This window comes from Cariama cristata, unplaced genomic scaffold, assembly GCF_000690535.1.
Source record: "Cariama cristata isolate BGI_N322 unplaced genomic scaffold, ASM69053v1 scaffold35189, whole genome shotgun sequence".
In the NCBI taxonomy this organism is placed as follows: Eukaryota; Metazoa; Chordata; class Aves; order Cariamiformes; family Cariamidae; genus Cariama; species Cariama cristata.
The window spans coordinates 28,043-43,406 of NW_009638037.1; the positions used below are offsets into that span (position 1 = coordinate 28,043).

At 43.9% G+C, this 15,364-nt stretch overlaps 2 protein-coding genes across 3 annotated transcripts in view; one reads left to right on the top strand and one right to left on the bottom strand.

Annotated features, from left to right (window-relative positions):
- The window catches only part of SFI1 (Sfi1 homolog, spindle assembly associated (yeast)), a 29,673-nt gene extending 27,245 nt beyond the window's left edge, over positions 1-2,428 (top strand). The window contains exons 28-30 of the mRNA XM_009708569.1: positions 677-794; positions 1,471-1,579; positions 2,321-2,428. Coding sequence (XP_009706871.1) covers positions 677-794; positions 1,471-1,579; positions 2,321-2,428 — 335 coding nt within the window. The remainder of the gene's footprint in view (positions 1-676; positions 795-1,470; positions 1,580-2,320) is intronic.
- A 2,545-nt stretch (positions 2,429-4,973) lies between these two features.
- Positions 4,974-14,488, bottom strand: PISD (phosphatidylserine decarboxylase). 2 transcript variants are annotated; one of them, XM_009708570.1, is made up of 7 exons: positions 13,836-14,488; positions 11,419-11,584; positions 9,094-9,330; positions 8,828-8,966; positions 7,785-7,931; positions 5,829-5,989; positions 4,974-5,505 (listed from the first exon to the last, which is right to left on the bottom strand). In XM_009708570.1, the coding sequence occupies exons 1-7, from the start codon at positions 14,030-14,032 to the stop codon at positions 5,281-5,283; spliced, it is 1,272 nt and encodes a 423-aa protein (XP_009706872.1). In that variant the 5' UTR covers positions 14,033-14,488; the 3' UTR covers positions 4,974-5,280. The 2 variants fall into 2 exon arrangements, with proteins under 2 accessions (XP_009706872.1, XP_009706873.1); XM_009708571.1 differs by having other exon boundaries at positions 14,030-14,236.
- Between the last annotated feature and the right edge of the window lie 876 nt (positions 14,489-15,364).

The following is a 15,364-nucleotide window of genomic DNA, read 5'->3' on the forward strand; positions in this document are numbered from 1 at the left end:
AGACAAGGCAGTCTGATATCAGTCCTTCCTTTTTGGGATGATAATACGGTTTTATGGATTCTGCTGAATCAGGGGGCTAAAGCCCCAATCTAGGAACTGAAGGATGGGAACTGCTAGAGGTCGGCTTCTTGTAGCCGGAATGTGCTGAAGTGCTGGGACATTCATGTACCCAGGGCTGAATGTACAGCAGCTCACTTCAGGAGGGAGAATTCACCCAGTAAGGTTCTCGTAAGTTTTCCCCGTACTTACAGTATGGTTGTGAAGGGGACGGATGGTGTCTAAGCACCTCTCCATGTGGTGTTTTTCATGACATAAGGGCATGAAATTTGTGTTCCACAGGACTAGGCTTACTACTTCCTTAGTTCTAGAGTAGATGTAAAAGACTAAATCACGAATAGGCCAAAATAGCATTTGTAGTACCACTCACAAGGGCGTTTCTTATCTTTTTTGTATGTTTAAACTGTCTTCAGAGCTTGTAATGCTGTCAGGGCTCCTGCCCTCTGACTGTACCTGATCTTTTGGGAGAACAGGTACATGTCGCAGGGTGACAAAACATGTGAAAAGGTCTCGGGAGGGTTCCACCTTTCCTGTCTGCTAATCTGACTTTCCTTGATAAAGAAGAAACAGTGGAAGTCTGCGCTGCTTCCATTGCTTGTGCCTTCTATCTTCCGTTCAGCTGAAGGGGAAGACAGGGAGCACGGTTCCAGAGAAGAAACGATGTTACAGAGACAGCTGGAAGTTGAACTCCGACACATCCAAGAGCAGATGCAGTACTACTTCAAAAAAAAACGAAGTTATGGTGCAGACCCCCCCCGCCCGGCCTGTCTTCATGGGGTCAAGTCAATATTGCTTTTTTTTTTTTGTATGTATCTACTTTGAAAATAACCAGTCTGTTCACAGCAGAATTGTGAATGAAACAGAGAAAAGTTCTAGAGATTTTTATTTTTACCTTTTAAGAGTTCACTCCAGGTGGGAGAGAGTACGTGCGCAACTTCTTTTGTAGTCAGCAAGTGGTTTAATTGTACCTTTGGCAGCTATTGGAGAAAGCACGACAAAGGTGTCATTGGGTATAATCTGAAGGCAGAAAAAATGAACTTGGCAGGGCAGCTGAAATTTAGCTTTGAGTTCTTTTATCATAAAGAGCGCAGACTTAGCTTTTCCAGCTGTCAATTAAAAAAAAAAAAGGCTGGTGTTTGACAACTTCTCTGTAAGAACACATTTACAAAAAAAACTGTCAGGAAAGGAGGAAGTCAGGAACTAGGAGTAGGAAATGGAGGCAACAGTTTTCAGATTTCTCTGCTTTCCAGCATCCATCCTTTTTTTTTTTTTTTTCCTCTCTCTCTTTAAAGACTTTTACCATTCACTGGTTTGAGACAAAATATTGGGTCTTATCATAAATATCAATTGCAAGTCTAAGTTGGCTTAGACTGTTGAGCTCCTAATTGGGATAAGAATCCTTCTAATCCATTTTATCAGGTCCTGTCAGCAGCAGGCACAGATTCTACAGAAGTGGCTAGAAATGAGCAGGCAACCAGAGGACGAAGAAGGTGTACAAGGAGTTCAGGAAGAATTGGATCAGGTGCGTAAACAGCAAACAAATTGAAGTTACTTAAGTGATTGTCACAATGCTATATGCACTTAGCCTAAAGGCTGATGGTAGTTGTGAGGAATTGTACAGTAAGCTGTTACTGAAATGCTAAGAGAAGGGGAACGTGTAATCAGAGGTGGGCTGACAAGCAGAAAGAAGGTGTACAAGGAGTTCAGGAAGAATTGGATCAGGTGTGTAAACAGCAAACAAATTGAAGTTACTTAAGTGATTGTCACAATGCTATATGCACTTAGCCTAAAGGCTGATGGTAGTTGTGAGGAATTGTACAGTAAGCTGTTACTGAAATGCTAAGAGAAGGGGAACGTGTAATCAGAGGTGGGCTGACAAGCAGAACAGACTGCTGTGTAGATGCACCTTCCTGTTTGTTCAGAAATGTAACTCCAGCTCCCATAGACCTTTCTAAGGCTATTTCCAAGCTCCATAGCAAGCTTTAGTAGATTCAGTCTCAACATTTTTTCTGATTTCTCAAGAGAGTGTAGCTACACCACCTTGACTGCATCTGTGCTGCTCTCGGTCCCCAAGTTCGTACAGCACCGTTACCTCCAACAGTAGCCCGTACCTGGCTGTTCCTGAGTGACGCAATCCTGTTGCTTTATGGTGCTTAAGTGGGATAATAGGAAGCCTGCTAGAGCTCATTTGCTCTTCCTCTGTCAAAAAGACTAAATGCTGTCTTGCTGCACAAACAGCTTATGCAAGTGTCTTCCCTTTCAGTTGCAGGCGAGGATCAACACTCTCACCAAAGCACAACTAAAAGAGAGACATCATGTGCAGAACCTGGTTGCCCGCCTGCATGATATCCAGATCGCTCTGGATATATAACGCATTTGAAGCAACTTTCCAGCTCACGGGTAGAACTTTTTGCCCCTTTCCTAGCAGGTGAGGATGGAAGAGATGTATACATTCTCTTAGTCTATGTATGGCATTTTTATTTTATAAATTAAATGAAAATATTTTTATATGCTTTATTTTGTCACTACAGCTGTTTAAAAACCAAACCGGAGCTAAACATGCCTCATGCTGCACTCACAATACCTAGTTTAGGTTACCCTGACACTTCAGAAAGATAAGCAACACTGATAAGACTCTTTATTTCAAAATGTTTGCAATTAAATGAGTTCATGTCAGTAAGTCATACGCTTTGACGTACAAAAATACCGTGCTACTGATACAGTTGAATTAAATGGATTCTCCATGCAGGAGAAATTCACAGCATTATCAATACCCTCTAGGAACTTTGCTTTCACTTCCAGGGTGCATTGCTGACCGCTGCGTAACAAGCAATGTTTGTTAATCAGCTGGCTCTGCACAGTATTGAGACCCTCACAGAAACAGCCACTTGCATGCTGAATCCTCTCCTCCTCCTTACATTTCTAATAAAGCAAACATCAGGTAACCTGTCCTCCACTACTAGGCTAACAGTAACCTTCAGATACTGTGGATGATGATGCTGAGTAGGAAGAAATTAAAGCTTAAAGTTGCTTTGGCTGTGTCTGGATGCCATAAGCCCCAGTGGAAAAGGAGAAAAAGATTCGGTTGTCTTTTCTCATCCACTGGAACAAATTTGCTTTCTACTGTTAACATGACATTGGGTTTAGTCAAAAGGCTAGTCATAGCTTTAGCCTCTCGGAGTTGATGTTTGCCTTTATCTTTTCTCACTCTCAATGGTTTTTAAAAAGTGCACATCTCTCTAACTTGTATATGGCAATATACTGCTGCAGGAGTAAACTTGCTAATGCCAAGAAGTTTAACAAGATAGGTGGCTGAGAGCCACTTCAAGCGTTCAAACTCCTCCTTGTGTAAAGTGAGGAAACATTGACTCCCAGAGCCAAACGAATTTTCTCCTGCTTGTCACCCAAACAGCCACCATCATCTCAGTCATGGCTGGGCTACATCACTTAAGAGGCAGTTTATCATCCCTTCTTCCCTGATGACAAGCTAAGCATACAGGACTTGGCAAACTGGACATTTGTACAACAAAATTATATTCTATTTTCTGCAGTGCATACAAAGAAGGTTAAGTTTTTCTTTAGGAAATCGGAGCTGGTCAAAGCCTGCCATCTCCTTGAAGTAGCAGAGAAGTAGCTCAAGCAAGGAAGTAATATGAGAAATCTTTCAGAGAGCAGAAAGGCAGCTTGCATAAGCACATCCACTCCAACAAGCTCTGGCCAGCAAGGTCAGCTCTAAATGTTTGAGTGCCTGGGCTTGAAACAGCGTATTCTCTAAAAACAATTGATACATTGCTTTAAAACTCAGTTCCTCTTCACTTTGGCACCAGTTTCTGTCAGTGCCATATGGTGCCACGCTCAATCATCCAAGGTGTTAAATTTCAACTCTTCTGGACATGAAGTTACAAAGAGGCTCTAAAGTTTTGCTGTAGGACAAACCTTGAGCATAGAGCTTTCCGCCCCCAGCACATTCCTAGGGTTAAGTACGAGGGCAGAAGTCAGAGCCGATGTGGGTTTTATATTTTGAATAAGATGAAATTGTTGCCAGTTGATTACAGGAGGGCCAGGTTGGCACCTGGGAGGCAACTTGAGATTGCTTCAAAGATCCGTAGTATTTTTATACATAGTCAGTGCCTAGGGCATTTCACTCCACGCGATAAAAATTGGTCCTGAAGCGTCTGAAATTGTTGTGTAAATAGAGGAATCAATTATTCAAGAATTTAGTGACAAAGCAACAATGAAGATACATAGCAGAAAGTAAAACCAGATTTTGGCTGTCATCCCATTGCATCACACAAGAAAAACATTCCCTGTATCTTCTAACCCCTTAATCCAAGAGGTGAAGTAACTGTCTCTCATACAAACAGAATCTTTAAGGCCTGGAATAGCAAACTAAAACCATGGATTAGGAATAGCACACACAGCTTTGCTTTTTTTTGTTTGTTTGTTTTTTTAAAAAAAGCCCAAGATGACCAGTTTCATCATATGGAATGTAGACACAGTGTTTTCAGGTTTAAAATACAGTGCAAAGTCTGTTTTTAAAGGGACAATGTCAGGTAAGAGAATTAAAGTTGTCTAACAGTAAAAAACCTGGATGAGCACAATTTATTGTACTGATGCTGTCTGTTGTACGTTTTGCTTAGTTTGGACTGTGAAGCCATATGAGCCAACTTAACTGTTTGGCACTCTATGCCTTCACAGGCTGCCTTTACAGAAGAACTTCAGCAGTGTCTTAGAATAAAATAAATATGAGAACACATTCTTTACTCAAGGTCTGAAAAAGAGATATTGCAGCTATGAGGTACACGGTCTGACTGAGCCTGTCACTGTCCCCTGAAGTACAGCTGATCTCTACCTCCACCCTTCCCCATTGCACCTCCACTGCCTAGGAAGGCTTACAATGGACTTGGAGGCTCCAAGAACAAACTGATCCTGTGGCACACCGAGGGGAGAACAGGAAAGACTACAGGCACAAGGTGGGGCAGAAACCTCTGTGGCCAACATCTTTAAAGGCAGCTGTACCCAATACATACGTGGTCATTCAATTCTCTCTCTGCATTCAGCAGCACGTAAATGTAGACCAAATACCATCAAGTTTAACGTAGCTATGACATCTTCTCTTTTCCTCACCCAGGTCCTGCTGAGTGACAGATACATACTTGTGAAGTGAAACACTCAGTGGTGTGACCAGAGTCCCTTTGTATAGAAAACCTTCTTGCTGAGTTTCTATAGAGAGCCCAGTGCTTCTCCAAAGCGGATTTTCTGTCCGGCTTTGAGGTGGAATTTGAAGTCCTTGGGTGCCTCAAAGATCAGTACAATTGTAGAGCCTAAGTTAAATTCCCCTAAATGTTCCCCTTTCCTCATGGGGATTCCCTCCTTGTTGTTGTTGGATATGAAGCTGAAGTCGTTGTAGGAACCTTTAGAGTAACATGGACTGTTGGTATGCAAGTCCTGTACAGGGAAGGAAGAAACCGTTACTCGAGGATTTCAGAACTCTCTATTATTCATTAGCATAGCTGTAGACTGTGGATATCCAGGCATTTTCAATGCAGGAACTTACTTACAATTCAAAAGTGCAACAGGAATATTTAAAAAAAAAAAAAAAAAAAGTCGTCTAATACTGGAGATTACTCCCTTTAACATCAGTATTGTAAAACACCTTAATTTCAGGGTAATAAGATTTTTTTTAACAATTTTTTGTCATTTTGTTTTATTATACTGTACCAACCTCAACCACCAAAACCAGAAAGCTGCCCACTACTAATCTTGCTCACCTGATCAAAGTAGATGCGGATAGAGCCCACATTTGTTGCTCCTACAGCCGTCAAAGAGAAAAAGCCATGTTTCCAGTCCCCTGTAAGGACAACTCGTTCATTGTGGCAGAACAGTTCCTTGATCCAGCGAGCAACTCCAGGATTCACAGACATCAGAGAGCCTGCAACAGTGAGCAAATATGCAAGTTAAAAGTTGCCTGGTCTGTAGCAGTATTGTAATGCTATCTAAATGGTATTTTCAATGTCACTGTAGCTGATCCAGTAAACAATTCTGTCACTGATTTGTGGGAAGAGAGGCAAATGCTAGGCAGAGTGAATGAAAGACAAGGCTGTAGTAAAAACAAAGGGTCATAGAGAGGTATAATCTTTAGTCTTCTGTCCAGAAAGATCAACGCCCTCAGGTAAGGCTCGTATTACTTTGCATTCTTCTTAGCAGAATCACAGGGGAACTAAAGACCATGCTCATCCTTCGCTGCAAGGCTTGAACACAATCTGGAGCCCCATCTACGGTTCTCTCTGGTAAAGAGCGAAGGGTTTGTATTTTCACCCCTGGAAATGGTTCTTTTCAGGCTGATGGGTACCCCCTGCCTCCCTTGGCTTTCACTTACTCCCATCTACAGCCTCAGCTCGACTGCATTTCCAGACAGCGAAGGCCTGCCATTAAAGTAGGAGCAAAGTCTGGGGAGGGAGTCCCCTTCAAAATATCTGCCATTGCTGAAGCCTGTTCTAGCATCAGTCCTACCTGCTCCTCTGTCACCACACGGAGGTGGCAGGGACTCGCTTCCACACTACCCGATGCTATTCCTCTAACAAAGATGTAACCAAGCAACTTCACACTAGCATCAGCTACTCATTCACAAATGACAACTACTGTTAATTGTCATCTGACAGGCCCTGAAGAGAGAGCAGGGTAAGGACAAAGGCAGAGCTAGTCTCTAGTCTCAGCCCTGATAGAATTGGAAGAAGCCTTCTAATAAGCACATAAGATCCATCTAACAACAGGCTACAGGCTACTAAAAGGAAGCTAAAGAAGCTTTTTACAGCTTAGGAACAGGTTTCACTGGTTAACTACCCAGTGCACGTGAGCAGCCCCTTCCAGTTCTCATTGGTAAATGCATAAAAGTGGTTACTGAGGCTGTGGCTGAAAACCACGGAGCTAGCTAGCTACAGCTGACCAGGAAGTACTAATAATGTGAATCGGTGAAACAAAAGTTTATTACAGAACAACCTCAAAAATGTAAATCCCTACACAGACCTTAAAGTAATTTAGTAAGGTATATTCACTACCCACATTTTTAGCTATAAAATGCATCCGCTTTGCTGCACTGAATCCGATAGCAGCATTTCACCAATGCTCCTTTGTTTCAATCAAGGCCTAGCTTCAGTCTGGAGCTTGACAGATTTCTCAAACCTTGTGGCAGGTCCTTGTCTGTCTCTCACAGTGTTTGAAACCAAATCCAAGTACTTGGTTTTTTTGCTAGATACCAAGAAGTAAAAGTTTTGTTATCTACTGAACTAGACTATGGTGACCTGCAAAGAGGAGAACAAAAACATCCGATCCCAGCCCCAGTAGCATAACTGTTTAGTTGCATCTTCTTTGCCAAGCACAGGAAGAGACCATATTTTAGGCTACTGTTTGGTCTGATCTGCAGAACTGCCTGTATTTCAGGTGCAAACTGAACAAATTGTGTTTGGGAACAAGTCAGGTCAGCATGCATCAACAGTTATTTCAAAGAATTTAAACAGCCTGAATACAATAGTACTGTTTTCACCATTTATGTGATTCATTCTGATAAACTATACTACTATAAAATTCATTATCATTTGTGACAAATCAGTTTTCTACCATTATCTATCACACGAGTGTACAAGTGCTCCACTGGCGTGTCTCGTTCAGCAGAGGCCCATACCAGTGCTTCCCTCCACAGCATTCGTTTTCTGGGAACAGAAACCCACCTGGGAAATGACGTCGGTGTGACACCCTCCAGTCAGTGGGCGAGTGGAAGCAGTGATAATCCCCTGGTGCAAGGTAGATCACACAATGATAGAGCTCATTCCCCTCCTTTGTGACTAGTTGTTGCTGAAACGAGTTACCAAGTGGGGCTGCAAAGAAACCATGGAAAAAAAAAAGGGATTCAGGATACTCTTCACAGAGTCCTCTACCATAGCTGAGCAGTCTACGTCAGAACCAGTGCTAACAGCAGAGGACTTAATGCAGCTCACGCGTATTGCTGAGACTACAAAAAAGATACACTTCATCCAGGAATGCAATATTTCAAAGTTCTTTTCCCTTTACAACAACATTGGATCCTGTATTGTTTTAATCATTTTGGAGTTTGCCCTTCCCTAAACAGAAAAGCAGAAACTGAAATTCAGTGAAACAGAATTTTTGTTAAAGCTACCCTTTTAAGAACAGAATTTGTGAAGGGTCTCTACGTTTTATAAAATGCATTAGTTGCATTTGTGCTGACGTTGAAAATAACCCTACTGTTTGCAGAACTCAAGTCTCTCCAGTCCCCTCAACAGTTTAGCAAAATGTGCAGCTTTCATCAGAACTCAAGGCCTTGGAGACAGTGCTCGAGGTGCAGCAGGGCAGTAACGGCACAAGTCATTAGCAGTACAATGCTTGCGCATAAATCTGGTTGCGGAGTAGGTTATACAATTTTTGCCGCCCAGGGGCTTGGGCCCATTTCAGTCTGACAGCAGGAGTGCTACAGCCTCATTACAGGGGCAGAGCTTGGAGTCAGCTGTAGGAACCAAGCAGTTAAATTCAGATAATTGGAATGAGCCAGGCAATACGCCATAAAGCCACTGGTAAGAAACACAAAAACTAAAAGAGTGATATGTTTATCCTGAAATAAAACAAAATAAAAATCAGACCTGTTTTTGTTCCTGACAATGTGAGAAAGAGAGAAGGGGGGGGGGAAAAAAAAGTTCTCTCTTTGCTCATGATCTCTGACTACACTGGAAGGGCAGAGCAGAATAAATGCAGAACTCACTCTGGCTAAACTGCAGCTCCTCTGCAGAGATGCGAGGTCCCAAGAAAGATTCCAGAGAATAAGTAACTCCTTTTACTTGCTCCACTTCACAGTTTTTAACCTGTCCAAAATTAAGGATCTTTCCATCAGAGGGACTAATCTACAGCAAAGAGAAAAAACCAAAACACATTAGGAATTCATTCATTGCTCGTAAAGCAGCGGTGTTCCTTTGGGGGGCGAGGGGAAGCCGGTAGCGCAGTGTAAAGCCTTCATTTCCTTTTACTCACCACACTGTGCAGACAGCAGACTGGCCGCGCTTGTGGTTTCAGCTTCCTGCGGAAGAATTCACTGAGGTTTCTGTAGTGATGCAGATCTTCAACAGCTGCCTCCTTCATGTTCACTCCAAACGTCCAGATGTACAGGCTGTAAACAGGCTTCCGGAGCCACGTCGGCAGCTCCACCTGGTTCAGGCGACCCCAGGCTCGTGAGAGCAGTCGAGTTGGTACCGATTTGTACAGAGCAACCTACACAAGAATGGCACCGCGTCATTCACTTCTTCCCACTGATGGCTTTCTCTTACTTCTCCCCATACACAGAAAGGATCAAACTGTTGCTGCTAACCACTCCCTTGAATTCAGTGGGTTACACCACATGCAAAGTCACCTTTAAGTCAGCAAAAAATTAACACCGCACTTCATCCTCACTCCCTCCATTCTGACGGGAGCAGATGAGGGACAGGATGAAACCTACTACACCCTTATACCAAAGCCAGAATCTCCACCCCCCTGTGGGCTGAAACTCCACATTCAAGTTACTGGAATCTGCCCAATGGGAGGCTTACAGAAAAAAAGACAAATTTCAAATATTCTAGTAGAACGCTCATCAGAAGGGCTTAACATTACCCACATACTCATTTTTGCGTTTAACCAAATGGAAATTGAAAAATAATTTCTCAGTGTCTGACGACATGCCTCTCCGATGCACCTACTGAGGAGGGTGTTTCCACATCCCAGTATTGGACTGCTCTAATGATCCTGGTACAATCGAAGAAACGTACCGGGGTGGGCGCAGCTACGCCGGTCTAAACTTACACCAGCCTTACTCCTTCTCTCACAACAATGGGAGTTGCTAATTGCAAGAGTATAAAGTGCCTTTATTCCTGTAGAAATGTACCTTTGGACTTACACCAAAGCATAAGTTTTTAGGAGCAAGAAAAACAAACGAAACAATGTTGGCAAGAGGTACATGCTGTTGATTTAACTGGACAGATGACGGTGTCTTCCTGTTGGTAATTCCAGCAGGGGAAGTGGTAACTCTCCTGGGGTTTGCCGTACTTCGGATCAGCCCAAAAGCTCACATGACCATGATGTAATCGGGGGAGTGGGGGTGTGCGGACCGAGGGAACTGAACCCTCTGAAACTGGTTTTGCAAAAGAAGAAGCGATCTGCTGAATCTGGTACAATTTTTTTGAACAGTACAGCTCAGCTACATTTAACTCCCAACTAAAAGTTGCGGGGTTTTTTCTTTGTCTTAGTGAGAGTCATCATTTATTGTCAGTATTAATCATATCCTTCATAACTAAGTCTTGCAAAATACAGCCATAAACACAAACAGAAGCACGCACTGGCTGAGAGCCTATCCGTTGTATCAAATACGGCGAATTAACATTTCACTCACAAATCACCGCCCTGCGTCACATACAGTAATATTTCAGAAAGAAAACACTGACGTAATCTTATTTCAGATAAAAATTTCTAAATGAACAGTACCTTCAGTTATATGAACTGAAGTACTGAAGAAAAAAATGCCTTGCCATTTTATTTGACATGCCTATACAGTGTTAATCTCTAAAAGAAATTTTTCCCCGTTTTCCACAAACACTGAGAATATGGAGATACAACCGTAAAATCACAAAAACTGTCAAAAGTGGTATTTCCTAGTAGCCCTTTCTCTTCAAAAGAGCCTGGTTTTCAAGTTGATGGGATCAAACAGAACAGCTGTTCCATGAAGTCAGTCTTAAGAATGGCAATTTTGTTGCAGTTTTCAATCAAAATACTTGTGTGGTTGTTGCACTCTGAAATTGCATGATTTGTGGGGAAAATAACAGTGTGCAAGGCCTCTTACACACACCCTGCTCTCCAGGGTGTCAGAGCAGAGAACTGCAGATCATTCGGACAGGCGGGATTACAAATGCCCGGAGAACTTGAGGAACAAACCCTAGCCGTGCAAAAAGGACAGAAAGCAAGAGACATTATCAACGTGGCCAGGAAAGGGAACTTGCGAAGAGGTTTGGTCTGCCTTATCCTAGCCCCGATACTTTGAGCTGACTGAATTTAAACGTTTCTGTTGATTTTCCTGGGCAGAGCCCTGACTGTTAAAGAAATTCTCTGCTACTGAAAAAAAAAAGAAATCACTTGTTTGTGAAGCAATTAGTCAACACAACTATGAACAGTAAAAACTAAAGGGAAATACGAATTGCACCTCTCTGCTTTCATACTAGGGATCATCAGCCTGTTGTACATTAAGGATCTCTCCACCCAGCTGCTGCCAGCTCCCTTCAGTACAAAACAGCTAACACACACGAAGCGCAAGAGAGACCTGCTCTCACTTACCCTGCTCATAGGCCTCCATCCCACTCTGGTCAAGGGTTTAAGAGCACCGAAAGGCAGAAGATAATAGAGAATAGTCAGAGGCCAAGAACGGAGTTTCAGAGCAGGCCTAGACATACAGCTTAACTGGCCCAACCTTCGCCTCAGGGCCAGCTGGGGAAATTGCAACCTGAAAGATTACATACACAACATAAGAGGGTCAGCCATCTCCGCTTCAGAACCACCAGCTTCTGATAGCCGGGGATGATTTATTCCTGCTAATCTTTACTTAAACATTGATTCTGCACATCTTTACTCCTTTATTTTGATCAGTTCTTCCCCTTCCCAAAATAGAAAACCAGTTTATCTCAAAAAAAAAGAAAAAAAAAAGAAAAAGAAAAAAAGAAGAAAAAGCCTCTGTCCAAAAACTGGTGTTCACTCTCACAGGTCACATTTTATGAACGATACCTTCAACAATTACAGGCAAGATCACTTGCGGGTGACATTTGAAAACAAAGTCACCGCTGGTTCATCCAACTAAAAACATAACATGATAGTTTACAGTGTAAATAACAAAGAGCAAAGCTTCTTCTTCCAAATATCAGATTACATCCCCAGAAAACATTTCTTGTGACTGCTCCAGCTGTTGGACAGTCAAAGTAGACAGCAAACAATACTCTGAAAGCTGAGAATCTGAGATGCTGGGACTTTAATAAGAACTCTATGGAGGGACAATTTTAAGGAAAGAACAGATATTCTGATGAAAGAAGTCCTTGAAACCTAATGAACTGAGGTCCCTGGTAGGGCTCGTGTTGAAGGCATCTTGACTAGATCGTGCCTCAAGTTGTATTTTGTATCACAAAAGATGTTGGAGTCAAATTTACACAGACCTGTTGGTCATTCACTAACTTTGGGAAACAAGCACTTACTTGAGAAACGACAGGAGCGGCACTCCCGAGTTAATTAATACAATTTACAAATAACTGATTCCAAAAGACATCTTTCCAGGTCTTAAAACGTTCAGCGGGTACCCTGGTTCTGAACAGAGAACACGTGGACAAAGCCAACATTGCTAGTGCTGCAAGATAATCTAGTCTCCACAGCCCAGTAACCAACTCCTTTGCCTCATAACCAACTGCATCTATGGGGTTTTGTCACACGGATCTCCTGACTGAGAGGAAACTCATTTTGCACAAACGGCCATGGGGAGAAGTTGCACTTGTAACTCTCAGAGGGAAAAGCTGCTCAGCTTTTTAGCAGAGGACATCATGGGCCTCGGTTCAGACCCTTGCAGGAGGGCTGGATGAGAGACCCTTCAGGTCCTCATTTATTCTTTGACTTCTACTCGTGAAGAGACCATTGGCATTTCCAAGGTCACACCATCAAATGAAAGTCTGCCTGCCTGAGGGCACAATACCCAAATCCTCTGGGCGCTGACTTAGAGATTGTTCCCCACGCGCTGCTGAAGGCCATACGCCTGCAGCCACGACACAGCTGTGTGCGCACGCAAACTGGAAGGGGTATGCTCTGCCTGCTCGGAACTGCGCTCTCTCTCACTGGATTATACGGTATGAAGGATGAACTATACAGTAACTGCGTATGTCTTCCCAAGATGGAAAGAAGCTGGGAAATTAAAAGGAAATTTTCTTGTCAACACATTCTTTTCAAAACTTGGATCACGATTAAAATATCACGCAGGCAGATACAACTGTCACCGCTTTGGGATGCAAGATGGTGCTTTTGGCTCAGAGATTTTTCTTCTGCAGTGAACACTACTTCTTTCCCCCCAAGAATTAAATAAAAAAACAGAGAATAGTCTGCATCACAATGAAAGGGAAAACAAAACCAAACCAAACCCTGAAGTGCCATCTCAGCAGCGGTAAAGCTGGCTTTCTTCTCAGCAGGAGGTGGGACTGACTCAACATGGGAATAGGAAGGGGCACGTCACATTCTTCCTCCCACCCTTACCACCCACCAGCCCACGGGTCTGCTCGAGGGCTGGCGGGCCGGAGGCCGGGCTCCCAGCACCGAGCACGGAGGTCCTGCTCCCGGTCCCCGTTCCCCTCCCGCCGCTCTCCGCCCCCCTCACTGCAGTTGCTCATGGACCAATCCCTGCAGAGCCGCATCCTGGCAGCTCGCTCCGGAGCCCTCCGGCTTCTCACTGCCTTGGCCTGGTTTCAGAGCACTCCCTCGCTCATTTTTCCGTTCTCCTAGTGATGGAGAGTAGAAAGGAAAGGAGGGAAAGCCTCCTCATGCCCCTTGTCATATAACAGCATGCCCTTCTCTGCCAATTCAATGCATAAGGAGCTTTATAGTAATTAGGCCAAACAAAAGCTTTGCAGATGGCTGTCGCTGCTTCTGCCCAGAAACCCTCCCATCCTCCCTCCCTCGTTTCTCCCTTCAGTCACCATTCCTGCAAAGCAGAAAATACCGAACAGTACCTGAAACGAGTTCTCCTATTTGGTGTACCACCGGCAGAGCCAGCCGGGCCTGGACTCTCCAGTTGTGGGTGCTGGTCCCCGGCACAGCTGCTGCTGACGCCGGTCCCTGAACGCAGCCTCCGGACATGAATTTTAACTTTGTGGAGGTTGTAGCAAGAGGGTGGAGGGTTAGACAAAGCTTTATAGCATCTCACCATTTCCCTGTGTGCAGATCTGGTCCCTGCAGGGTGTTTGACTGACACATCGTCAGGGTGACGGCTGGTTGCAAGGCTCAGTCTTTTTTCCTCTACCTCTCTTCCCTTTGCTTGCTCCGGCACAGGAGAGAGGACACGGCGTCACAGTTCCTAATTCCCCCGCTGGTTTGTCTCTGGATTCCCCCTCTGTTTCCCACTTGAATCTCTGCTACGAGGGTTGCAGCTATTGCAAACAAACAGGCATTGTGTCATATTTCAACATCCCACTACAAAGCCGACTCTGCACAAGATAAAAACGAGCTGTCCGTATAAGCGGTCCTTGCTTCTCGCTAGTCAGGGTGGCCATTGAAACTCAACTCTCCAAAACCCACCCTGCGGTCTCCGGCTGCTGGGCAGCGATGCAGTACAGTCAGAGGAGCAGCCGGCTGGCCTGGCACTGCTCACCCCGGAGCCCGTCCGAGTCGGAGGCTGGGAGGAGGAGTGGGGCGGAGAGGAGGAGGGGATAACTCCCAGCTTCAATTCTGCAGTGCAGCAGCTGCCGCTAAAAGAGTTCTGGACTGCTGGGCACCAAAAAATCCTCTCCTGCTCGTAATGTCCAGCTTGGAAAGAAGAAAACAGAAAGGAAAGGAACGTCTTTCTATTTTACAACCCTTGCCAGACACAAACATCCATCTCCTGAAGTCTCCTTCCACCTCAAAAGACTCACATAGGAAGCAGGTAAAGGACATTCTTCTACGAATACTCAGATGCATAATGAAATAAGCCAGTTTCACGGCCAGCTTGAGAATCAGGTATAAAAGAAGTGTTAACGTGTCTGTTGTGCAACTCTCGGAGTACTGTGGCAGTGGCCACAGTTTTTATGTCCAGTAGAACTGAAATACAAAACACGAATACTCTGTTCGGGTTTTGTTTTGTTCTTTAAAGACAAAAGGCTGCAGTATTTCTATCTGAGCATTCTGAATATACACAGAGAGAAATTTCCCTCCTTTGACCTTGCAGATCACATCTCAAACGTAGATCTTCTGCATCGCTTGTGACTGGATTTGGATTGTTAAAGGAGCTTGAAACTGGACTCCTGGTTCAGAAAGTGGAAGTCAGCTAGCTACATTTCACCTCAAAATTAAACCAAATACCCAGAACAAATTAGGGGCTAAGTCTCTGGTGGCTATCCATTTCACTTATGTTTTCTGTTAAAAGTCTGGGTTTAAAAAAATAAAAAAATTCCTTGTTTCCAAAGCCCTCTGAACAGCACGAAAGCCGTATGCCTAACAGAGATGATCAAAAAGAACACTGGTGCTCTGATGGGAGGGAAAGGGTTGTATTGTATTAGGGGTA